The 25,144-nt window shown below is 38.2% G+C and overlaps 3 protein-coding genes across 6 annotated transcripts; 2 read left to right on the top strand and 1 right to left on the bottom strand.

Annotated features, from left to right (window-relative positions):
• The first annotated feature begins 1,646 nt into the window (after positions 1 to 1,646).
• LOC103423213 (ABC transporter G family member 28-like) lies at positions 1,647 to 12,313 on the top strand. 4 transcript variants are annotated; one of them, XM_008361286.4, is made up of 14 exons: positions 1,647 to 2,005; positions 2,112 to 2,188; positions 2,694 to 2,969; positions 3,860 to 3,923; positions 4,036 to 4,182; positions 4,520 to 4,554; positions 6,171 to 6,244; positions 6,511 to 7,442; positions 8,501 to 8,797; positions 9,372 to 9,863; positions 10,315 to 10,463; positions 11,148 to 11,437; positions 11,540 to 11,670; positions 11,758 to 12,313. In XM_008361286.4, exons 1-14 carry the CDS (start codon positions 1,779 to 1,781, stop codon positions 11,912 to 11,914), a joined length of 3,348 nt encoding a protein of 1,115 aa, XP_008359508.3. In that variant the 5' UTR covers positions 1,647 to 1,778; the 3' UTR covers positions 11,915 to 12,313. The 4 variants fall into 4 exon arrangements, with proteins under 4 accessions (XP_008359508.3, XP_028955659.1, XP_070675080.1 ...); XM_029099826.2 differs by having other exon boundaries at positions 1,863 to 2,005; positions 2,112 to 2,156; XM_070818979.1 differs by lacking the exons at positions 1,647 to 2,005; positions 2,112 to 2,188 and having other exon boundaries at positions 2,805 to 2,969; positions 4,036 to 4,120.
• A 1,742-nt stretch (positions 12,314 to 14,055) lies between these two features.
• On the top strand, positions 14,056 to 19,432 carry LOC103423534 (uncharacterized). The gene is made up of 10 exons (XM_008361623.4): positions 14,056 to 14,487; positions 14,664 to 14,714; positions 15,894 to 16,013; positions 16,798 to 17,280; positions 17,594 to 18,033; positions 18,134 to 18,233; positions 18,365 to 18,424; positions 18,576 to 18,665; positions 18,745 to 18,858; positions 18,947 to 19,432. Exons 1-10 carry the CDS (start codon positions 14,131 to 14,133, stop codon positions 19,256 to 19,258), a joined length of 2,127 nt encoding a protein of 708 aa, XP_008359845.3. The 5' UTR covers positions 14,056 to 14,130; the 3' UTR covers positions 19,259 to 19,432.
• Positions 19,433 to 20,967: 1,535 nt separating this feature from the next.
• On the bottom strand, positions 20,968 to 22,693 carry LOC103427220 (lysM domain receptor-like kinase 3). Its single transcript, XM_008365289.4, has one exon. It carries the CDS (start codon positions 22,395 to 22,397, stop codon positions 21,099 to 21,101), a length of 1,299 nt encoding a protein of 432 aa, XP_008363511.3. The 5' UTR covers positions 22,398 to 22,693; the 3' UTR covers positions 20,968 to 21,098.
• Positions 22,694 to 25,144: the final 2,451 nt, after the last annotated feature.

Here is a 25,144-nt window from a genome sequence, read left to right as displayed (position 1 = left end):
TGTTCCAAAATTTACACTTTAGGTATGACTCTGGGATGAAAAAAAATTGATGTACTAAATGTTGAAAACCATGAAACTTGAGGGTAGTAAACAGTCTTTTGCCTTTATTTATATTTTAAGGAAACTTTAATGAAAAGCTCTCAATACTGTTCATTTTAACAAAAAACCATATTTTTACATTAAAAAGTCAATCCTGGTTCTATTCACTTTATCCTTTATTTTGTCATTTTCGTTAGAACTCAAAGTTTTCAAGCTATTTTCATTATTTTTTTCATTTTTTAATCAAAATAGAGAACTTTAAATCAACAGGAAAACAATATTTACACTAACTATGAACAAAAGCTTCACATACAACTAAATAACGCACACCACTAAGATTAAAATTTTTCTTTAAGTCAAGCTCATCGACCCCAAGAGCTACTAAAATTATAAAATAACCCCAAAGCTTAAATTATGAATACTGACGCCGCCACCGAACGCAAAGCCACCATCAAAGTATTCGCATGTTTTTTTTTAATTAATTATTATTATTATTATTATTATTTGTAAAAATGGGGATTCTTATGTGGCACACTTCATATTGGTTTTCATGATCCTGATAGTCTATTTTTTCTTTAAAAAATTTACTTTCTAGATTATCTTATTTTTGCAAAATATTAGTCAAATTAGAAATAATTGAGACATCTAATTTTGACAACGAAATAGAAAAACGTGGTGTTTAAAAAATATGAAATTTCTTGATGATACTTAAACATGTAAATGATTTCAAATTGAATTAATTTTTCGTAAGAATGATCAATGAAAAGATTAAAAAATAGAGAGGTCGGATCGTTGTAAAAGAATGCATAATAGGGTGATGATCAATAAAGGGGAGGGGATGAGCTTAGCCTCAAAATGGGCTAACAATAATGGGGTTCAAATTCGCCTTTGGCGAGAATCGAACATAAGACCTCTCACTTACATGATCATAATATTTAGCTTGTTAATTCCATAATAAATAAGATTCTTAATTGAGAGTGATTTGGAGGCTTTTTAATTAATAGTGCTATATATTGATATCTAATCGAACGTAATTGTATGAGTTTTATCTGGATGATTACCGCTAGTTGATAAGTCCTTTATTTAGGTCAACCAAAAGTGTACGTAGTTTTCCTCTTTCGATCTAACACATGTTAAAATCACTTAAATTTTAGGTATTAGTTCTCGACTTTTGGGCTTGTACCCCTAAAAAATGGAGAGATTCTCTCCAATGCAAGTGAAAATCCCTAGTCAATGACGGTGTGGGTTCAAACTCTGTTGATGGCTAATCTAACACCTAGTTTAACAAAATCTATCGTTTGACAAAATATAAATGAAAAAAAATTGAAAGGCCTCACTTTGTAATGTCAGAACAATGTGTGAAGAGGCCCAATAGACCCATGGGCCGTGGCCCGAACAACGACGACATTTGAATTGACCACAGGACACCCAACAGTCCAAACAATCCCTCCTCTCTCCCTCCTTTTCCGTCGCCGACTCTTTCTCCCCGCCATTTCTTTGCTCCGAAAAACAAGCAAAAACCCCAAAGCTCCTCAGCCTCTCTGTTTCCACCATGGCCTGCCACCATCCCCCACCAACCCTCTCGCTTCTTCTCCCACTCTCCCTCCTCTCACCGCATTCCCCATCCCTCTCTCTGCATTCGCCGAATCGCCTCCCTCAATCCGTCACAGCCGCCAATCGGGCCGCTACATTGCAACCAGCCAGTCGGTTTCTCCGTTTGGAGGGTAAAGGCGGTCGATATGAGCAGAGGGCATCTCCAAATTCTCTCTGTTAGGGTTCTCTCTGTGCTCGTGTTTTCCAGCTTCTTCTCCAGCTCGCCTTTGCCCCGTGCGGCGGGGCAGGATTCCGAAGGCGGCGGTGGAGGATATGATCTCGCCACCCAGCTCATCTTGAGCCGCTACTCCAATCTCACCCCTGTCTTCCGTGATGAACTCTTGAAAAAATTTGGCTTCTGCATTATCGACGTGTGAGTTTGCCTCTCTCTCTCTCTCTCTCTCTCTCTCTCTCTCTCTCTCTCTCTCTCTCTTAACTTTGATTTGGTATAGTGAAAATTTACTTTCTTTTGCCTACAGAGACGAGGATTTGAATGGGGCTTTCAATTTCTCAAAAGATTCAAGGTTCGTAACCAACTGCGCTAAAAAAATGGCAGGTACATACAACCTTAGTTATTACCATTCTCGTCAATTTTTAATTTTGGGTCACACCGGTTGTAAAATATGTTACGAATGGTAGGGGGAGAAGACTTGAATGAAATTTTCGAAGCAAAGTGGGATGGAGAAAGCACGAAACTTGAATGAAATTCCATGTTGTAATGTTGCAGAACAAAGTGTGAGGTCGCCGGAGTGAACTTAGATATAGAGTTTAGGAGGCAATGGGGACATGGTTTTTTCGTTTTCTTGCAAAACTTTCTTGACAGGTTCGGTGAGAAAATCATTGGAAATAGCATATATATTAACAAAAAATACTAGACGTTTTTTCTTTTTAGTTGACAAGAAGATTAATTAATTTGTACTTTTGTGGGAAACAATAACTTGGCATTAAACATAAAGTATGCTGTGTAAAGCATGCTGACACTGTTGCGTAATCTCCTCTCTCTTGATAATTATATAACAATTTCAGTCAGTTTCATTTGTCATTTCTGATCATGTTTGTAGGTGGAACAATTGGAGAGGTTATGGGTCGATTGTGCACAGCTGCAGAAATGAGGATGTACGCTGAAGGTTTATTTCAAACCCAGAAGACCACCTACTTGAAACCCAACAAGAACTGTAATCTGACTGTATGGATTTCTGGATGTGAGCCTGGGTGGGCTTGTGCTTCTGCTGAGCAAGTTGACCTGGAAAATCGAACGTACGTGCCTGTCAGAACTAACGAGTGTCAACCTTGTTGTGAGGGTTTCTTCTGCCCGCATGGTCTTACTTGCATGCTCCGTGAGTATTTCAAACCTGCTAAATGATTACGTTTTCAGAATAACTAGTGTTTAATACTTGTTAGTTGTTAGTGCAGTTCTGGACATCTTAGTTCGTTCTTATGTGATATCTATCCTTCTTCCATTGAATTTTATCTATATCCATGTTAGGCCTGAAACCACAAATGATCCATATATATGATTTATCTTATATGTCAAGCTAAGTCCTGTGCTCCTAATTTTGTTAAGAACACTCTTGTGGTCTTCATTTGCTACCAGTCTTTAGTCAAATCTCCCATCTCAATTAATATGTGCAGGGGTATCACAATCATTTCGTGACTATTTTCCTAAATCATGAAGACCCAATAATAAATGTATGCGATATGACCCTATACCCTGCAAGTGACGTGCTTCTGAATGCTCCTTGTGCAAATTGACAAAAATTGGAGATTTGATTGATATTGGTAATGAACATAGACCACAAGGTGTTCAACAAAATTAAAACCATAAGCCATACCTGGACATCTAGGCGAAACCATAGAGACTATTGTGATTTGAAGCCATAACTATGTTTGTTTGTAACATTTGTGTCATCTTAGTCATTTATAAAAACTTTTGATTTTCAATATTAATATACACTCCACTGCTATCAAACTTCCCACGCTTCAAAGTGGAGATACCTCTATAGACATCTAAGATTGCATCTGAGATGAGGAGCCAATCTTAAAAGGGCTGGTTAAAACTTGAACATATGCGAGAACCCACTCCTTCAGAGGATGGTCTTCCACTAAATTTTGTTTGATCCTTTCCTTTTGAAAAGCTATACTTCTGTAATATATAATACAACATCCTATAAAAGTCTTTAGCATTGTTGGTTTTTGTTATTAACTTTTCTCATCTGTATCAATGAAGCTTGCCCAATGGGTGCTTACTGCCCACTTGCGAAACTCAACAACGGATCTGGTATATGTGAACCGTAAGTTCTTATTCTTTTTGTAACTTTTGTTTTTTCTTCTGAATTCCATCTACTTTTCAAGTTTCCTTATGCTTAGCATACATTAATATTTATCAGCAGAAATATTCTACAGATACAGCTATCAGATACCTCCTGGGAAGCGAAACCATACTTGTGGAGGAGCAGATAAGTGGGCTGATGTCCTTAGTAGTAAAGAGGTATTCTGTACAGGTGGATCATATTGTCCGTCTACCATCCAAAAAATCCCTTGCAGTAGTGGGTATTGATAATTATCCCGGAACTTGTAGCACTTGTCCTTACATTTGAAAGTTTTTTTTGTTTTGTTCAGTAAGCAATCCTTTATGAGATTTGAACTTAGGACCTCCTCTAACAAAGTGGAGCGATGCTGCTAGACCAAATGGTCCTTTGCCCTTACATTTACCAGTTGTTACTTTATTCCTTTATTGCTGCATGTTTGTACATTTCGACTGAAAACATGGGCTTCATGATTACCATCATCGTCTGGTTTTGAACAGATAATTCTTTTTTCATTAAACAGAAAATCCATCAGTTGTTCACTTTATTTATACTTACGCGACAATTTCTGCCCATTGCAGACACTTTTGCAGGAAAGGTTCCACAACTCAGGAAGGTCAGTTTCTCTTTTCATGCATGTAATAGAATCAAAGATACCAAATCTCATTTCGTTTCATTAGTAACCTAAAATTGAAAAAAAAACTAAATTAGCAAGGCGAAATTCAGCAACAGCGATCTGAATTTTGGTCCTAAATCTGATAATAATTATAGGAAACATGATCCTTGAAAGAATAACTGCCAGTTACACTTTTTCAGAAGAAAAAGAAAAACGGCTTGTTACACAGTATGGAAGAAGGGAACAATTCCATAGTAGGTGTGCGACTTGTTCATCTGTGAAGGAAGACATAATTTCTGATACTCCTGTCGGAGCAAATATTTCCTTCTACTCTCACGAATAAAGATCTTTATGAAAACTAGTATCCACAATCTCACAATTTGTGTGAGAAATTTTAAAAAGGAGTTTTCAGTGGGGGCGCTGGTTAATGGTGTTAATTATGACAAGGTGATTATCTTGGACCTAATCCTCAAAACTTGATTCTTCTGAGTTGTTGTCAGAGATACCATTGGTTTCTGTGTCGAAAAGAGGGTCAACACTATGGGAGGGTGGTAGCTCCAAGAAGTAAAAGAACCAAGGGTTGCAAGGGTACGAGATGACACAAAAAGGGAACATCTGAGGAATTCGAGTGAAAAATTGTATGGGGAATGGAGTCCAAGAAAGATGAGATTGGGTACATAGGGAGATGGGTTGTGAGGTTGAGAGCTATAAAAATCCTTGTTATTGTTTGAGCAATAGTGGATTTTCAAACTACTCTCAGATAGGCAAGTTGGCAAACCGCATAAGTTTGTTTTCATCTTTCTCTGTATATACTTATGACTTGGATACAGCTGCTTGGTTTGCATGATTTTGTTAGAGTAAACATAATGTCAGTTTGGAGTACTATTCTGAACCTGCAAAAGAAATTACATGTAACTGGAGACGTTTTTGTAGGTTAATATTATGATTTCCTTTGCTTCGGTTAACGTCATGTTCAGTGTTATAAAAAACTAGTTTTAAGACTCATCTAGGCAGTTTTTGGGGCAGGGCTATGAAGAAAACGTCTCTTGACAAAGGGTGTGGGCTACAGACTAGCCTAAATGCTTAGGCTATTGCCTCAGGCGCCCAGGCGACCGGGCGTTTGATTTTTTTTTATTTATATTTTTTATATTTTTATATTTTTTATTTATAAGCCCAAACCCAGAATGACGTTGTTTTGGGCAGAGTTTATATAAAACTCATGCTAATTTTATGTTTCTAACTTAGTTTCTACTATTTTATTTTGACTTTATGATGTGAATTAGAGCAATAATAATAATAGTCCAATATTTGATTGTTTGACATGCTTGCTTGACTGTTTACAAAGTATTATATATATATATATATATTATGTATATTAAGTATTATAATAATTTTAGGTACCGTGAGGCTTTCGCCTCACACCTCAAGGCGATCGCCTAGGCGAGGCTATCCATGAAATGCCTTGGCTTCACCTTCGCTTTTTAAAACATTGGTCATGTTAGATGTCAGATAATGCTTTTCTTTTCTACAATAGTCTATTGCTTTTGAGCTTCGAGTCTGATTGTTATCTATGCTTTTGAATCTAGTGATAATATCCATTGTTGTTTAACTTGCAGAATGTTTCCGGATGGCGACTTGTAAATCACAATCAGAAAATCAAAATATTACTGCATATGGTATCATGATTTTTGTGAGTGGTCTTACTTACTCCTTTAATGTTGAGATGACAAATGTAAGCTTCTAGAACCACATCAGAATCGTGGTTCTTTAAATTTGTACCCTGGTGGCTATTTAAATTTGTGGAATGACCTATTCATGGAGTACTTACATTCTTAGCTCCCTTCTATAATATGTGTCAAACACAATATTTTCCAAGGAGCAAACAGGTTGTCTCATAAATGTTTTTCACAATGTTTTTTAGAACACTGTACTGATGAACTTTCTTTGTGAATGCAGGCTGGATTAATTTTCATCCTTCTCATTATATATAATTGTTCTGACCAAGTTCTCGCCACCCGAGAAAAAAGACAAGCGGAATCCAGGGAAAAAGCAGTTCAAAGTGTTAGAGAAAATGCACAAGCACGTGAAAAATGGAAATCTGCGAAAGACATTGCCAAGAAGCATGCAGTTGGACTGTCAACACAGTTTTCACGTACATTTTCTCGCAGAAAATCTACCAAGTCAGACCCGCTGAAAGGATTCGGACAGGCTAAACCTGGATCAGATGGTGCCTTGCCACCTATGCCAACCGGGATAGGTGAGCAATCAGCTGGAACATCCAAAGGAAAGATGAAGGAAAAAAGCAACCTCACACAAATGATAAATGCAATCGAGGGAGACCCAAATAGTCATGAAGGCTTCAATCTAGAAATAGGAGATAAAAACATTAAAAAGCAAGCACCAAAAGCACCGAAAGCACCGAAAGGTAAGCAGTTGCATACTCAGAGTCAAATTTTCAAGTATGCATATGGCCAAATTGAGAAGGAAAAGGCATTACAGGAGCAGAATGCAAACTTAACCTTCTCTGGGGTCATACAAATGGCCAATGATATTGAAATCAGCAAGAGACCTCCAATTGAGGTTGCTTTTAAAGATCTAACTCTCACGTTGAAAGGGAAGAATAAACATCTTATGAGGTGTGTGACTGGGAAAATATCGCCTGGCCGGGTTTCAGCTGTCATGGGTCCATCTGGGGCTGGAAAAACAACATTTCTTTCTGCCTTGGTTGGAAAAGTGAGGGGGTGCACAATGAGTGGTATGATACTTGTAAATGGAAAGATGGAATCTATCCATTGTTACAAGAAAATCATTGGTTTTGTGCCACAAGATGATATTGTGCATGGAAATTTGACAGTTGAAGAGAATCTCTGGTTTAGCGCAAGATGCAGGTATGCACATTTTGTTTGCATAGTTGCCACTAGTTTTGTTTGTATGGTTGGTCCATTCTCTATCAGCTAAAACGTTGGGTTCAATGGTTGTCTAACATGATATTGGTTGGAAGAGGTCTTTGGGTTTGGAATTTCCCATTCCTATTCGCCTCTTATTTGTCAATCTGATGATGCAGGGTGGTTTTCGAACATTGACATTTCAAGTACAATGCTTCCAAAATGATCTTGTGAAAGTAGATTACGGACTAGCATTTATATGTGTGGGCATCTATTGGTTTTTGTTTGGTTTTTAATTACTTCATTAAGCCCTATGATTCACAACTTCAATCTCTGGAAGCAACAATCTATGTATCCAACAAAATTCTTGATTCCCTTCTTTAGGTCCATTTTTTAAGAAATAATAGGACTCTAATAATCTTGAAGTAGCACTGGTGTAATGATTCTTAATTCTGAAGTGAATTTGCGAATAGTTGCCCACCTCCTACCAAATAATGATGTGGAGTCAACAACTAACTCAAAGTATGGATTCTTAAATGATACAGTAAAGCTTTTAAGCTTCTAAACGTTTTTTTAATACATATTTTTCATTTTTTGTTTGAATTTCATGTGCATACCATGTCTGCTATTTTTGGGAACAACCACAAAATATGATCAAAATTCTATTGAACTTAGGCTTACAGAGCCGCTTTTTTTTGGTCGAAAAGGCTTACAGAGCCACTTACTAGGCAATATCAAAGACACTGATCAGTTTTGGACTGTTCTTCTCTTTTCTGTTCCTTTTTTCTTGAGAAATGCTAAGGAGACTCTCTCAAAGGTGGGACTCTCCATGGACTCCTTGCCACCTCATATTTTTTTGGCACAATGTTTTATAACGTTGGCATGGGAATTAACGTTAAATTGTGACGTGGCAGAGAGTCCATGGAGAGTCTCACTTCAAGAGTCTCTTAGCATCTCTCATTTTTATTTTATCTCTTTCTTATGTCCTTGATGACATTCTTTTACTGGTACTGACCTTAGTTCTTCTACTATCCTTTTCTTCTGTTTTCTGGTTATTGTAGACTCTCTGCTGATCTGCTTAAACCAGAAAAGGTCTTAGTTGTTGAAAGAGTTATTGAATCCTTGGGCCTGCAGGCAGTGCGGGATTCCCTGGTTGGAACGGTGGAGAAGCGAGGTATCTCTGGAGGTCAAAGAAAGCGAGTAAATGTTGGGCTAGAAATGGTCATGGAACCATCACTTCTAATTTTAGATGAACCTACATCGGGTTTGGATAGTTCGTCTTCTAATTTATTACTAAAAGCTCTTCGACGTGAGGCTCTTGAAGGAGTTAACATTTGCATGGTTGTCCACCAACCTAGGTAATATAACTTGTCGTAAGTACTAGAATGCACATTTTGAGGTAATTTGTTTATTTTAACATTTGCATGGTTTTCCTTGATGGTCTCTTAAATCCTTCAGAGCATTCTGAATGGTTCACATATATCCTAGACCACAAAGCCTTTATTTTACATGAAAAATTCACAATGTGTCCCTACATTTTGGATCACACTCAGATACATTTCGATTCGGAAATCATTTTATTTAAATTTGATTTCTTGTCAAAGTTATTTCTTTGGTGGGTAGACAAGACAATTGGTTATAGTTTGAGGACACACTTATTTGTATGCTAACTTTTACTTTTATATTAATTTTTTTAATCTACAATTTGTACTCCTAAATGCTTAGGATGAGATTGATTCCTCAGAGAAGGAAAGTGAGAACTCATAACGTTTACTACAAATCTTTGAAAAAGAATGAGCATACATAAAACACGTCTTGGAAATTGGGGTACCAAACTTTGTGGACCATTGAAGGAAAAGTAATATTTGAATTTCATTGGAAGTCATTTTTAAGTAGTTCGTTTTCCTAATTGTATTTTTTTGGGTGCTTCAGCTATACCTTGTTCAAGATGTTTGATGATTTGATCCTTCTGGCTAAAGGGGGACTTACGGTGTATCATGGATCAGTGAAGAAAGTTGAAGAGTACTTTGCTAGTCTTGGGATTACTGTCCCTGAGCGTGTCAACCCTCCAGACTATTTCATTGATATTTTGGAAGGCATAGTAAAACCAAATACAACCACAGGGGTGACCTATAAGCAACTACCTGTTAGATGGATGCTTCATAATGGGTACCCAGTTCCTATGGATATGCTTCAGAGTGTTGATGGGATGGCTGCATCAGCTGGTGAAAGTTCAGCTCATGGAGGAAGTACTCCAGACGCTGGATCTGAGGGACAGTCCTTTTCTGGAGACTTTTGGCAGGATGTTAAGTGTCATGTTGAGGTGAATAAGGACGCTATACAACATAATTTTTTAAAGTCAAACGACTTATCTGAGCGGACTACCCCTGGCGTGTTCCAGCAATATAGATACTTCCTCGGAAGGTGGATATTCCCTTTTTAGTATTTTGGTTGCACAAATTTTTTTATTTTTCTATAGATATCAACCATATGGATATGATGAGTGTCGTATCAACGTGTTGAGTTTTATTATGTAAGAGAAGTTAAGACCTTGGGACATTTAGCTGTAGGATAACCAAAGAGCGGGTGGGGATAATTCTTTGCACTGTTGCACATACATATTATGCTAGTAAGGATGGCACTTATCATCTTTACTTTTCCACTATACTTGAAAAAGAATCAAGATGCTTAGACGATATTAATTAATTATCTGTGAAGGCTTAGACAATTAACAATGAAGTATCCATAGGCTTGCCACTGTCACAGTGTAACTGTTACCCTCAGCAGAGTCTATTTCCTGCAACTTCTAACTGCTATTAAGATTATATTGCTTCTAATGGTTCAACTTGATTTGTTGTATTTCTGGATTTTACAGGGGAGGTAAGCAGCGGTTACGAGAATCTAGAACACAAGCTGTAGATTTTCTTATTTTATTGCTAGCTGGAATCTGCTTAGGAACACTTGCCAAAGTGAGCGATGAAACCTTTGGTGCACTCGGTTATACATACACAGTCATAGCAGTTTGTAAGTAAACTATTTTGTGCTGGATTATGCATCGCTTCCTTAAACTGTGATTTTACTTTATGGTTTAGGATGTTTTCATAATCAACTTGCCTCTTTGAGCAGTTACTGGAAGTCTGGGACATGCTATTTAGATGTATATAATTTGTTGAGTAAAAAATAATAGGAAAACTAATGAAAAGGGCTTGAAAACTTTGAGTTTTAATGATAAGGACAAAATAAAGGATAAAGTGAATAGTACCAGGATTGACTTTTTAGTGTAAAAATGTGGTTTTTCGTTAAAGTGAACAGTACCTGGTGCTTTTCGTTAAAGTTCCCAAAAATAATTTGTTGACTAATATAGAGTAATAGTCCCTAAACTTGTACCCAAATCTCACATAAGTCATTAGATTATATTTTTATAGTTTCTCTTGTAAGACAGTAAGTAAATTATATTTTTATAGTTTCTCTCTGCCCTTTGGACATATGATCTCAATTGACAGTCTGCAACATTCTTAGTAAGGCTGGATTGCTTGTGAAAAGAACATTACCCTATATCTATTTGCTTGCCATTATGTATGTTTGGAAATTGACGTGTTTGATACCCACATTCATGTCAAATCACTACTCATGTTCGTGTCCTCAAATAATAGCTTTTTACCAAGACATATTTTAGTTCTCACCCCTCCTAATTTGTTTGCATTTCAGCTCTTCTGTGCAAGATTGCTGCTTTGAGAACGTTTGGACTGGATAAGTTGCACTACTGGAGAGAGAGCTCTTCTGGCATGAGTAGCTTGGCGTACTTTCTTTCAAAGGATACAGTTGACCATTTCAATACAATCATTAAGCCTCTTGTGTATCTTTCTATGTTCTATTTCTTCAACAATCCAAGATCATCTATCATAGATAATTACATTGTTTTGATTTGTCTGGTATACTGTGTAACCGGTATAGCTTATGCGTTGTCCATCTACCTGGCACCTGGTCCAGCCCAACTGGTAAGAATTTTTTCACATCGGAAATTATTAATGGAATGTGTTAATGTATCTGCATGCGTTTTTTTTCCTTTCTGGTTTTGAGCCATTGGTTGTGTCATGCAGTGGTCAGTACTTCTTCCAGTCGTTTTGACTCTGATCGCAAACTACAACGAGAACAAATTTGTTTCAAGAATAGCTGATTTGTGCTACACTAAGTGGGCTTTGGAAGCTTTTGTCATATCAAATGCCAAAAGGTTTGAAATAACCTGTTACTTCTACAAAATTATTCTGCATCATCCTTCGAGAAGATATTATAGCCTCTTGCTTTCTTTTATTTTTAGGTACTCTGGAGTGTGGCTAATAACGCGATGCGGTTCACTTATGAAAAATGGTTATGATCTCAATCATTGGAACCGTAGTATAATCTTCCTCGTCATCACCGGTATTGTTTTTCGAGGGATTGCGTACTTTTTAATGGTACTCTTGCAAAAGAAGTAAAATCAGTCTTGATCCTTTCAACCCCTTCCCTCTGTGCATAAATGGAAAATTATTTTCCAAGACGCTTGTCTCACTACTTGACTCTTGGAGTCTGTAAACATATTGAGAAGAAGACCGAAGATTTACAAGATTGTTGTGTACAGAACTAATATAGTGGCAACCTGTAGATAAGAGTAAATGTGGCATTTTCTTTAGGTAGCTTTTCCAATCTGTAGGCTTAGATAACAGAGGCATTTTATTTATTCAGTGTAGCTCTTCCTCCTAATGTTTTATGTTACGCATCTGATGTTTCTATATGATTTGTATCCAAGGGTTCTGCGTTTTTGAAATTTCGTGACGTTTTACTGTGTACCGTGAAAAATGTTTATATACAATTGTTTTGTTGTGTTTTGTTGCAAAGAGTGAGATGTGAATGGGAATGCAATCAAGGAATAAATTGAGGAAGGAAATGTTTGTTGAAAAGTTTTATCATGTTTGGATGAACATTTGAATATGAGCTCCGAGCGTGGGGCTCGGGTCCATCCACGGTTTTTAGGACTCAAGGCCTAAACTCGGAGTTTCGGGCCTCGGCTCCAAGATTCATGTGAAGGTGGAGCTCAACCACTTGGGAAAGAAGAGAACAATCTTTTGGTTGGTTTTGGTTTGATGGAGGAGTCCACTTTACACTTCAAAGGAGGGGGGAGGGGAAGTTGGGATTGTTTTTGGTGCTGAGCCCTCTGCACCACCATGTATAGAAAGAGGAGAATGTGGAACATCCAATATGGTGGTGGTGATGGCCGTAGCAAGGTGGTTGTGATGTTGGCGGTGTCGCACGTGATTTTTTGTTTTTCATCTTAAAACTCGTGAAATTTTAGGTTTATTCTTGTGCGCAATTTTTTGAACTTTTTACTTATGAATTTAAATAAAAGAATTATTGCGTGTTAATTTAATTTAATATTTTTTTTTTGAATTTTAAGTTCATTTTCTTTATCCAAATGCTGGGTAATTGTTTCAAACTTAATGTAATTGGCCTAAACAATCTTATGGTCAACAACATTGTACATAGTAATGATCATGGTTGGTGTTAGTTGTCAAACTATGAGTTGGGACTCGACTTTGTTTGGTGTCTGGATTTAGATAACTCACTAGATTTGAAATACGCTAGGATGCGAAACCATCACCACCACTTAACTGTGGTTTTAAACACCAATCACATTAAGTAGTGATGGCCATGTCAGGGTTTAGGGTTTGTATTGATCCACATTATTAAACTTAACCCTTCCTCCTCTAGGGATTGTTTTGATCTACATTATTATACACCGATCACATTAATTATTAAAGAGGGAGTGAGAGGGTCATTAATTATTTCTTGGAAGGGGAAGTGCCCTCTAGAAATTTCATTACATGGATTTGTGATGATTTGATTTTACAATCATTAGTATTTCATACCATAAAATAGGCCCTACAATTAACAGACAAATGAGCAAGATAAAGCAGTTGGATTAACAAATTTCTCCTGATCCCGCCATCCCTTTGGTCATCCGTCCATGCTTAGCATGCGTGAGAATGCTAATACATGTACATCCATAAGGTGTCTTAGTTTGAATTTCCCATAGTACGAGGGTCATATTTGTCTCTCTCATCTGTTTCGGATAACAAAAAACAAGTATATTAGAGCTTGTTTAGTACACAAGATTTGATTGCAATGGAGAACTCTCAAATTTCAAGGCATATTTAAAGTAAAAGTGAAGGGATTTTCATTTGGAGGGATTAGAAGAGGATTAGCTATAGAAATTCATCCCTTCTAATTCTATTATTTTAAGGAGGATTACAATAACAATTTGACAACATAAGCATCTAGACATCTTACTATTCATATATCTCAGATTTTACAAAATTCGTTCTTTTAAATATGGCTAAAAGTAACAAAAACGTATAATTCAATTAGTAAAAACATTCACATTTACATTCGAAGTCTCGAGTTCATCCCTCTATATCTATATATAGTAGAAGAAAATAAAAAAGATATGGTAGTGAAGGTTATTGTTAATGATCATTCATACATAATTGTATTTACTGTTTGCTATAATTATATAAAGAGCTTTAGGTCTTTGTAATTGTAAGGTATAACCGCTAACCCTCCCCCAAAAGCCAGAATTGCAAGCTACGCCAAACCCAAAAACCCTCCCACGTACCTCTCACTCCACCACCACACCAGCCCCTCTTATTTTCCCTGCATGATGTCCCACCCACAACATGATCAACCTCATCATCATCATCATCATCAGCCCGAAAGCTCCCTCTCATCTTCTTCTTCAACGCCTCAAAGTTCTTTCCATTCATCAAACCAAACGTCAACAGCAGAAACAACCAGTAGCTGCCACCCTTGCTTTGGCACTAAGCTTATTAAGTCCTCACACCAACACTGCTTTGAACATATTCAAAACCTCACAAAAAATACTGCCAACAACATCTTACCCTCTTGGCTTTATGTTGCCTCTTGTAAGCGTTGGAGTTGGCTCAAACTGAGCTGCACTGAGGTTTTGTTCATGGCGAGCCCCAGCGACTTGTCCGTTCGCACTCCGTCGGAGATTGTAAGTTCCATATGAATCTATGACGCTTGATGATGTTGTTAAAAAAATGTTGCATAATGTAAATCATTTGTAATATTTTCCTGTTTATTTTGGTTAGCCATGAGTTGTACTCTTTGTAGCTAGCTATTTCATGATCAATTTCTTATGCATAAGAGTTTATTAATTTGGAAATGCAGAGAAAAAAGAAACTTTCTGGGCAACGAAGGAAAGAGGAGCTTGAAAGAGAGGTACGTAGGATGGGATTCTAGTCCTTCTCTGAATATTAATATTTGATTAAAGTTGTTTTAACAAAGAGTATCTAGCAATTTTGCGGCACTACTAGTTTATGTATACTCGGGACACGAGTGGGATATTACCTGTCATAATATAAGTGAACGAGCATTAAAATATGTCAACCTTCTACTTATATTATGATGGTGGTGTACTAGCTCATATTCCAATTACATAAAAAATTCTCTCGACTTAGTTATTGGCACTCAAAGCAAGTATTTATTATATATATTTACACATAATAAGAGTTGCAAAGACATACAAAATTAACATGCTTGCTAACACTTGCACCATCTCATCTCACATTCAATAATAAAACCCACCTCTGTCAGGGTATTTGTTGGGTTGTATAAATAATGGATAATTCTATTCACATACCCTTATTAATTTTGTTCATTGATCTTTTTTGGTTTATTTGATTTGATGGTCGAAAACTGAAAAAAAATATAAAAAGTGAAAGTGAGTGTGTAGATAACACCACTCGAAATAATATCTCACCAGACACTAGCCCATAAAATTTGCAATCATAGGGTGATGGGGTCACCTTCCTGATCTACGTACTAGGATAAGAAAAATAGCTAAAACTGATAGGGGTGAATCATGTTTTGAACACATCATTTTCAGGCATCCATAACTATTTACCATTATATTTCTTCAAGGTTTCATGGTTTATCTTTCAAACTTTTGGTTCTTCCAGCTGGGGAGCCATATTTTTCAAAGAGAATATGTATTTAATATCCATTGGATTCCCAAGGCCAATTTAATTAGGACATGTTCTTTGTCAAGGAAACCAAATTAAAATTTTTTGTAACTGTCACATACTATTGAAGTGTAACTTTTGACAGCAGTTCTTACCCAAAAGCATGAAGCAATAAATGAGAACCATAACCCTTAATTGAATCCCCTACCAGCATTTTACAGCAAAGAAAAGCATACCCCTTAATTAAGTCGTCACTCTTTAGTGTAAATATATCATTGTATAAAAAAGAAGTTTAGGAGTTTAAATTTTTTTCATAATCTAAATTTTGGTCTTAAACTTTTCTCATGCTCTAAGTTTAGGAGTCATATAACGTATCATTCATCTTCTAGATCATGATGAGAGAGTCATATTGACAAGTTCCTTATTTATTTTGTAGGTTTCTTTGCTTAAAAGAATGCTTCATCAGGAAGAGAAAGTACATGAGGTTTTGGACCAAGTCCACAATCGGAAAAATGGTGATTCTGCTATTTCTATCCCAAGATTTCTTCCTCCCAAGGTATTTATCTTCTTCCTTTTAAGCTACCTCATGCGGCTGACTATTATGCATGGGATTTTTTGACAGTTAGACAAATTATACAAAGTTATACTACAGATGTTAAGAATTATAACACATTAATTAAAGAATAGCTTTGTATGTCGCATGGCATGCATCTTATATGGTTAGATCCTAAGTCAAGATTAGACATTGGACATTTATATATGATTCCACCTAAATGGTCATGATTTACAATTTGTCAGCATATATATGTTGCATATGTATTAACTCATCAATCATATATCTTCTTCGCAACAAATTGATAAATTCAAAATGATTAAGATTCGATTATAATTAATAAGAAAAATATATACGAATACGGTGCTTCAAAAAACACTAAGATGACCACCATTTAAACTAAGCATTGCAGAGATAATCTTTGGATTCTGATTTGGCTATGAGAAGATATAAAATCACCCGTATGTCTGATTTGGGTGATCAATTTTTGTAAAGATGATCTTTGGAAAAAAAACCTAAAAATTAAATAGTACAAATTGTTGAAATGCAATGGAGTGAGCTCTACAAAAGCGTCCCTCAAACAAAATTATTAAGGAATCCCTCAACTGACTCAACTAAGGCTCATTGCATATACACATCTACCAAAAAAATAAGTTGTTAATGAAGCTACTTTATTGTTCTAACTTCTACTGGTATAATTACTTTATTGGGATCATAGTTCTACTAGTATGTAACTACGTTGTTCATAAAAGAGTAAATATAATACTCTCCTCTATGAGTAACGCAGATGAAGGAGCTTTTGGCAGAGCTAGCTATGGTTGAAGGAGAAATTGGTCGACTTGAAGGCCAAATTAGCCAACTTCAACTCGGATTGAAGCATGAACAAGAAGCTACAAAGGAATCAAAACTATCAAACCAATGGCAACACGGAAACCTAATTAGTAACCCCATTCCTCGTGCATCAAATGTAGCAATGCCAAGCCCCATACACAGAAGTGTTAACAATGAGAGCCAGAGAATGGGGTATCATGAGACCAAGGCATTGCATTTCATAAGTAAAGCTATCAAAGGTGATTATGATCACCTTAACGACCTCAGTCCAAACGAAAAAATCGGATACTCGAGAGGGTTTTCTGATCAAAAAGAAAATTATTTCTATGAGGATGTTAAATTTCAAAATAAGCTTCCGAGAAACAATGGATCTTTGAGGGCACCCTCACCCTTGAGGGCACCCTCGCCCTTGCGAGCTCCTAGACATCCGTCACCCAAGGTGCGCCCTAACTTGTTACATTCCTTTTTATTCTGTCTTTATAATTTCAAAAGGATTGTATGCATCAGTTATATGTGACAACTCTCTGTTATAATATGCATGTAGATCTTACTGATAGTATACAGGCACGTATTGAGAGGGAGATTATGTATAACGTGCTGCACCCAAAGATTATTATTCCTACTTTTAGTTTATTATGCTTGGAAACGTGAGCTACTAATGTTAATTTGATGAGACTAATTCATTTCATTTCAAAATTTCATGCCTGAAGTATCACCAATTAATTGATGCATGGCTTTGTTTTTCTGTTTAGTTAAAGGAACGTAATCCAGGGATTACTTCAGAACTGCCACCAAAATCTGTACCAATTCCAACACAATTAGAAGAGATCAGCCAGAATTGGCAACCAAACAAGCTCTCTGAGGAAATCATGAAGTGTCTAAACTTCATATACATTAGGCTGCTTAGAACAACAAGAACAATGGAAATAGAGAAGTCAGGCCCCATTTCCAGGTCTGTCAACTCTTCCATAACCTCAAGAAGCTTCAGGGACGATACTGGCGCAAACGCGAAGTCAAACCTTTTGTTACAAAAGGAGTCAAGGCAACAAGACCCTTATGGCATCTTCAATGTGGAAGAGTGTATTCCAAGAGACATTGGCCCTTACAAAAACTTGGTTACTTTCACTTCAATCTCCATGGATCCAAAATCCATTTCAGCATCCAACTCTATTCCTTTACTAAAAAAATTAAGGTACGTAACTAGTTGTTTTCGTCTTTGTGATCATAACACTATCACGTGGTTTCATATCATGAATTTTTAATATTATTTCCCTATTGTCCTTGTGCATCAGGGTATTGATGAACTATCTCCAGGTGGTGGATTTGGGGTCCTTGACATACCAACAGAAGCTAGCATTCTGGGTCAACATTTACAATGCTTGTATAATGAATGTATGTATACAAAAAATGCCATTTTTTTCTTCTGCTTATTAACGTTCAATTAAGAGATGCAAGTCTGAAGTGTGCCTAATCCTGTTCAAGCTCTCATGCTGGATTACTGAATTTTTTTTTTAATTTTCCAGGGTTTTCTCCAGTACGGAGTGCCTTCGTCCGTGGAAAAATTATTCGCATTGATGAACAAGGTAATCCCCGAGCTTTAGCTGAAATAAAGCATCAAATTGGTATATATATGAAAGTATAGGCATTGACTGGCGGAAAAATATTTTAGATATATTGGCTCAAAAGTTTATTTCCTTACTAATCTTTACGAATAACAAATAATATTTGATTCAGGCAACTCTGAACATAGGGGGTAAGATTTTAAATGCTGAATCCATAGAGCATTACATTTTGAGGAAGCCAGCACCTTCCAGCATGCAAGAGGTAAATATGACTGATCTTATGATCAAATGCTTGGTTTATACTGTAGTAGTATGTTCTCATATCATGTCATTTTCCACAGGCTTTTCGGAATGGTGAGAAAGATGATAAAGCCATCCGCGAACTCTACGGTCTTGAGTCCATGGATCCTAATGTTACATTTGCACTGTGTTGTGGAACTCGTTCTTCTCCCGCTGTACAATTGATATAAATGTTCCAACATTGCATTTGATTAATGTACTAATGCTACCATCTTTTCCGGAAATTAATGTTACGTTTTTCAGGTGAGGATATACACAGCTGACGGTGTTGTAGCTGAGTTGGAGAGATCAAAGTTGGAGTACCTGCAAGCATCAATTGTGGTGACCAGCTCAAAGAAAATTGTGTTCCCAGAACTACTGCTAGGAAACATGCTTGATTTTGCTGTGGATGTGGACTCACTAGTTCAGTGGGTTTGCCACCAGTTACCAACATCCGGGTCATTGCGAAAATCAATGGTGGATTGCTTCAGGGGTCAAATTGGCAGTGGCAAGATTACTACCACTGTTGAGAAAATTCCATATGATTTTGAGTTTCAGTACATATTGGCCATGTAATCAAGTCCCTGGTTAATTTTTCTTCAGTTGGTGTTGACTATCACGTATACCAAGTGTGTATATGAATAAATCAAGGGTTGGATTATGGATATATTGGTCATTATACCCATTAGTTGAATACCACTTCCACTTGTCTTACCTGGACTAGGCATTATAATCATTTCGATTCATGAATCTCTCGACGTTTACTAACATATACAGACGTGACTTTTTACGTTAGAACCTTTTTTTTTTGTTTGGGAGGGGGGGGGGGTGTAGTTGATCCCATATCTCCTTCTCTCTTTTATTCCTGAGTGTGTATGGAGGAGAAATATACTCGAAAAGATAGCAGACAGAAATAATCTAAGATGAGCTGCTTCAATTCAGGACTCCCTGCTTGAATAATTATCGTTTGTATATTTGTAGCTTGGACTTCTTTTGAAGCGACGAAGTTAATCGAAAATGTTTCTTAGTGTGGAGCAGGGAAGATGGACTAAAAATAAAGAGACTATGTGCTATCAATACAATAATTGAATTCCATGGTTCTGCGTGGTATCACAGCTTATGTTTTCTATTCTTATGTTGCACTTCTTCTAATTTGGTATCTGTTTTGCAATTATAGATGCATGTGAATTTCAATTTTTAATGCATTAACAGCTCACAATTACACACACATAGCATAATACAATGTTGTTTTTCTGATCATCGATCGACAATCGACAGGGAAAGAGGGGTCCATTTCCTCCATGTCATGCATGAATCGGAGACCACCCTAGTGGCTTAAATGATTCCGCCCCTGCATGCAACTCAGTTTTGACATATTCTTGTGGTCACTGTCATTTGGTCAGCGCTTATTATTGCCGGTTGGCTCTTATTATTGCCGGTTGGTCAACTTGGCCGAGTTCCTACATGGGGTGTGCTATCCACACACCCCATTTTACTTCTCACACACCCTTGATAATTTATGTCCGTTGATCTTCTTCAATTCATCCGATCCGACGGTTAAAAATTAAAAAGGTGTGTAAGAAGTAAAATAGGGTGTGTGAAAATCACACCCCTTCCTACATATGTTGTTTGACGTTCGACGTTTGAATTTTCGTAGATTTCATTTAAGCTTTTGACTTTACAAAATTGTAAACGCAGTCCATGGACTAACCTTCTCCGATTGTTTGTTTTTGTTTTTCCTCTAAAAAAAGGACAACTGGTGGCAAGTCACAGTTATAAAGTTTGTTGTCTCTAAGTTTTCTCTTTCGAGGTGCAACAAAGCAGCAAATGAGATGGTTGCGTATGTGTTTAAAGAGAAAGGTACATAAAATCGGATGATTAGGAGGTAATATGACTTTTTCTCTTTAGTTGTTAATGTTAATATATCGATTTATATTTGATTACGAGAATATAAATTAAAAAAAAAAAAATTTCGTAGCATGTATTCCACATCATTCAATATAAAACCAAAATTCTTGATCCATCCAATCCACAACTAAAATTTTTAAGATAATTTTAATGAAAATCTCATGGTACTGTTCACTTTAACACACTACAAAGTCAATCTTGGTACTATTCACTTTACCTTTTATTTTATCCTTATCGTTAAAACTAAAAAATTTTAAACATTTTTCATTAATTTTCTTATTTTTTAATCGTAGCCGACTTCTTAGACTGAGATAACATATTTGTGAGTGTATCAAATATTCAAACTCAAAACTAAAAAAAACATATACCCACTCGTATCGTTATCAAATCACTGAAATTCATCGTTTAAATGTTCAAAATAATCACTTATGTCGCTCTCAAATTCCCTATTCCCTAATTACAAAAGTACAGAATTAGAATATTGTTCTTCGACCAAAACGACAGCGTTTTATCTCGGGGCAAGCGAGACCGAAATCCCCGCCGGAACTCTCACATTGTCGGACCAAAACTTCGACTCCAAATACAGCTTGGAGATCTTCCCCGACACGCGTTCCATGCTGGGCCGTTGATCAGGGTCCACGTGTACGCACTCCAATGCCAAACGTGTCAATTTCTCAGCCACCTCCACGGGAAACGAGTCCTGGAGCCTGTTATCCACCCAAGTCCTCAGACCTCCGCGAAGAACCGCCGCCTGCCCCGAGTCGACCACCGAGGTTCTGATAAAATCGCCCCGAGTTTTATCGAACTTGTACTTGAACGGCTCCTGAGCCGACAAAAGCTCCAAGATTACGATCCCGAATGCATACACGTCGGACTTCTGCGTCGCCGCGCCGGTGGTTTGGAATTCCGGGGACATGTACCCTCTCACGCCTTCGAACTGGTTTTTCCGGCTGTCGGACCTGCTCAATCTCGAAGTGGGGCCTTCGATTTGGTCTCCCGGTCTGGGATTAGAGTTTTGGCGGGTGTAGGAATCGGTCTCGCCGCACAATTGGGCGGCCCCGAAATGGCAGATGCGGCCGTTGTAGTGCGGTTCGGTGACCAAAACGCTGCCGCTTGTGATGTGGTTATGGACCAAATTGACGTTGAGGCCGGTGTTGTTGTGGATGTAGTCCAAGCCCTGAGCGAGATCGGTGGCGATCTGCATACGTGAGGTCCACGTGGACAGGACCGTGAAATTCGGGTTGTTGGGGTTCCGCAGGCAGGCGGCCAGGCTGGCGCCGTGGACGAATTCGTAGACAAGGAATGTATGGTCGGTTGAGATGCATGCGCCGAGGAGCTTGATGATGGAGGTGTGGTGGCTGCGGCAGAGGGTGGAGAGTCGGTTTTTGAGTTCGGCGGCGGAGAGCTTGACGCGGAACTTGCGCTGGAAAACGACGGCGTCTTTTCCGCGGAGTTTGCAGCGCCAGGAGAGGGTGGAGGTGTCGGTTAGGCGTTTGGAGAGGAAGTTGTTGGTGGCGGCACAGAGTTCGGAGAAGTCGTAGACGATGGGGTTTTCGGGGACGGGGAGGGAGTCTTTGAGGTTGGAGAAGGAGGTGGAGGAGGAAGTGGAGGAAGAGAGCTTGTAACTTGTGGTGGAGGTGTTGTGGCCGCCGCTGTGGGTGTTGGAGGTGGAAGGCTGTTCGAAGTAGGAGGAGGCGGCGGCGGCGGAAGTTGGGTGGGTGGATTGAGTGGATTGCTGGGTGCGTAGGGTGCGGCGAGGGGTGGAGACTGGCTGGGCGGCGTCGACTGACATTTTGGATTTGCACATATGGGTGGAGGCCGAGAATGGGGGAATACTTTTATGCTGAGATTTCAAGGACTTTTAATATTAGAGTCGGTTGTTCGACGCCGTGGATGCGGAAGCGAATGGGTAAAGATGTGGTTGGCGCATGTCTATTGTGCGAGCCAACTACAACGTCGCATGATAGCGGGAGGGGGGGGGGGGGACCGATTGGATGTTGAGAGCAGTGATTTTAGGATGAGTTTGTTGTATCGGATTATCTCAGACTAAATTAGTTTAAGGAATTAATTTGGATTGACTTGGCATGGACTAAGAAGTACTATAAAAATGCAATTGTTGTACCAAGACTATCTCGGACTGAATTAGTTTCTAAATTGAATTGGCTTGGCTTGGATTAAGCAATACTAGAATTGTGAAACATTTGGTACAGTATCGGACTAGTTAGGACTAAATTTTTATTTTTAATTTTTTTCTTATGAAAACTTCTAATTGAACTCATGAACTGCCAAGCCAACAATCATACTTATTTCAGAAAACCGGCATCACACTTATTTTAGAGAACTCAGATCCTGAAATTAATCAACATTTTTTTCATTAATTTAAGAGTAAATTACATAGTAGCCCCTCAGGTTTGAGGTCAATTACAACCCCATACAACAACTTTAAAACATTTCACTTTCATACATCCAGTACCATTTTATTTCAAAATAACACCTCCGTTAGATTTTCCATCCATTAGTCTGTTAAATGCTGACATGGCTGCCACATTTGTGCTGATGAGGCTGCCACGTGGCAATTTTTTTTTTTTTTTAATTTTTTAATTTTTTTTAATCTAATCTTCTAAATATTAAAAAAAAAAAAAAAAACTTGAAAATGCAGAAACCCCCCCACCTCTCTTCTCCCTCTATCTGTTTCTTCTTCTCCGCCCAACACAGAAAAACACCAACCACTCTTTCTTTTCTCCTTCTCTGCTCTCTGCTCTCTGCATACAAACCCACATACCCCCCCCACGCGCCGCAACCTCTCTTCTTCCCCCCCGACGCCGCAAGCAAACCTGGAAACATCCACCCCCAAAAAATCTGCAACCAAACCCAGAAAACTTACCCCCCCCCAAACAAACCCAGATCCGAAACCTCTTCTTTTCTCCCTTTCTGCTCTCTGCATACAAACCCACATACCCCCCCCCCCCCCTGGCGCCGCAACCTCTCTTCTTCCCCCCCCCCCCCCCCCCCCCGCGACGCCGCAAGCAAACCTGGAAACATCCACCCCCAAAAAATCTGCAACTAAACCCAGAAAACTTCCCCCCCCCCCAAACAAACCCAGATCCGAAACCTCTCCCCTCTCCCCCCCCCCCCCCAAAAAACCCGGACCCAGTGCTCCTCTCGTCGGCTCGTCGGTCGGCTCTAACAACGAGGTATGTATTCAAATTTTGAATTTTTTCAGTGCTTGGTTGGTGGGTTTGGGGTGCTTACGAATGCGGTCAAAGTTCTGATTTTTGAATGGTTAATCTCAAACCACGGAACGATGCCGCACCGAGAAGAGAGAGAGAGAGAGGGGAGGAAGGCTGAAGAAAAAGTGAAAAAGGATAGCAGAGAGCAGAGAGGGAGAAAAGAAAGAGTGGGCGGAGAAGAAGAAACAGAGAGGAAGAAGAGAGGGGGGGTTCTGCGTTTTCAAGTTTTTTTTTTTTTTAATATTTAGAAGATTAGATTAAAAAAAATTAAAAAATTATTTTTTTTTGCCACGTGGCAGCCTCATCAGCACAAATGTGGCAGCCACGTCAGCATTTAACAGACTAATGGATGGAAAATCTAACGGAGGTGTTATTTTGAAATAAAATGGTACTGGATGTATGAAAGTGAAATGTTTTAAAGTTGTTGTATGGGGTTGTAATTGACCTCAAATCTGAGGGGCTACTATGTAATTTACTCTTAATTTAAAAGGAAAACTAATGAAAATGGCTTGAAAACTTTGAGTTTTAATGATAAGGACAAAATAAAGGGTAAAGTGAATAGTACCAAGATTGACTTTTTAGTGCAAAAATGTGGTTTTTCGTTAAAGTGAACAATACCGGGAGTTTTTCGTTAAAGTTCCCTAATTTAAATACCAACTCAGACACCAATCATCTTCTAAATTCAATGAATTAAAAAAAAAAACTAAAATTTTAATCCATCTTGCTTTGTTTGTTTTTTTTCTTCTTAACTTGTTGCCTGTAGATCCATGAAATGGCATAAAGATGAATCATGAAGAATCCCCAAAGATGCCAGATGAATCTCCAATTTGCACAATGAATCTCCCCTCTCTCACTGCAAGACAAATCCCTAATTTCTCTAATATAAAAAGTAATTCAGAAGAAGATGACGAAGATTACGAAGCAGCCATGGCGGAAATCACCCAGTCGAAGAGAAGGCAAGCCGAAGCCAAAGCCAAATCAACATCTTCAAAGCCACACCTATGGCGATTGCGAAGTAGTGAAGGAGAATAAGATGATGGAGATGACCCAGTCGACGAGGTCATTGTTGAAGATGAAGCGATCAACGAGTTCGTCGTCAGAGATAAGCTGCGCCCAAAGCTTGTGCCTTCGAAATCGAGGTCGATGAGGTGAATCCATATGACCTATTTCTACATCAAATTTACTCTCTACACTCATACAGGGGCATATCTATATAAGGACTGGGGTGGTCCTAGACCCTCCACACATCGAAGAAATGCTTATGAAGAATCTAGGAGGACCACCCTGAACCCTAGGCAGAGCTCTATGAAGGACTCGATAGGAT

The sequence above is a fragment of the Malus domestica genome, chromosome 03, assembly GCF_042453785.1.
Source record: "Malus domestica chromosome 03, GDT2T_hap1".
Taxonomy (NCBI): Eukaryota; Viridiplantae; Streptophyta; class Magnoliopsida; order Rosales; family Rosaceae; genus Malus; species Malus domestica.
The sequence above is the reverse complement of the archived record's forward strand: the minus strand, read 5'-3'. Positions and strand labels throughout refer to the sequence as shown.

What these genes read in the sequence shown, in the direction of transcription:
- LOC103423213 (XM_008361286.4), top strand. Translation starts at nt 1,779, where the DNA reads ATGAGCAGAGGGCATCTCCAAATTCTCTCTGTTAGGGTTCTCTCTGTG. An exon ending in TATAGATACTTCCTCGGAAG is followed by an intron (nt 9,864 to 10,314) that starts GTGGATATTCCC and finishes TGGATTTTACAG; the next exon opens with GGGAGGTAAGCAGCGGTTAC. An exon ending in ATACACAGTCATAGCAGTTT is followed by an intron (nt 10,464 to 11,147) that starts GTAAGTAAACTA and finishes TTTGCATTTCAG; the next exon opens with CTCTTCTGTGCAAGATTGCT.
- LOC103423534 (XM_008361623.4), top strand. Translation starts at nt 14,131, where the DNA reads ATGATGTCCCACCCACAACATGATCAACCTCATCATCATCATCATCAT. An exon ending in TTCGCACTCCGTCGGAGATT is followed by an intron (nt 14,488 to 14,663) that starts GTAAGTTCCATA and finishes TTGGAAATGCAG; the next exon opens with AGAAAAAAGAAACTTTCTGG. An exon ending in TATTCGCATTGATGAACAAG is followed by an intron (nt 18,425 to 18,575) that starts GTAATCCCCGAG and finishes TATTTGATTCAG; the next exon opens with GCAACTCTGAACATAGGGGG.
- LOC103427220 (XM_008365289.4), bottom strand. Translation starts at nt 22,397, where the DNA reads ATGTGCAAATCCAAAATGTCAGTCGACGCCGCCCAGCCAGTCTCCACC.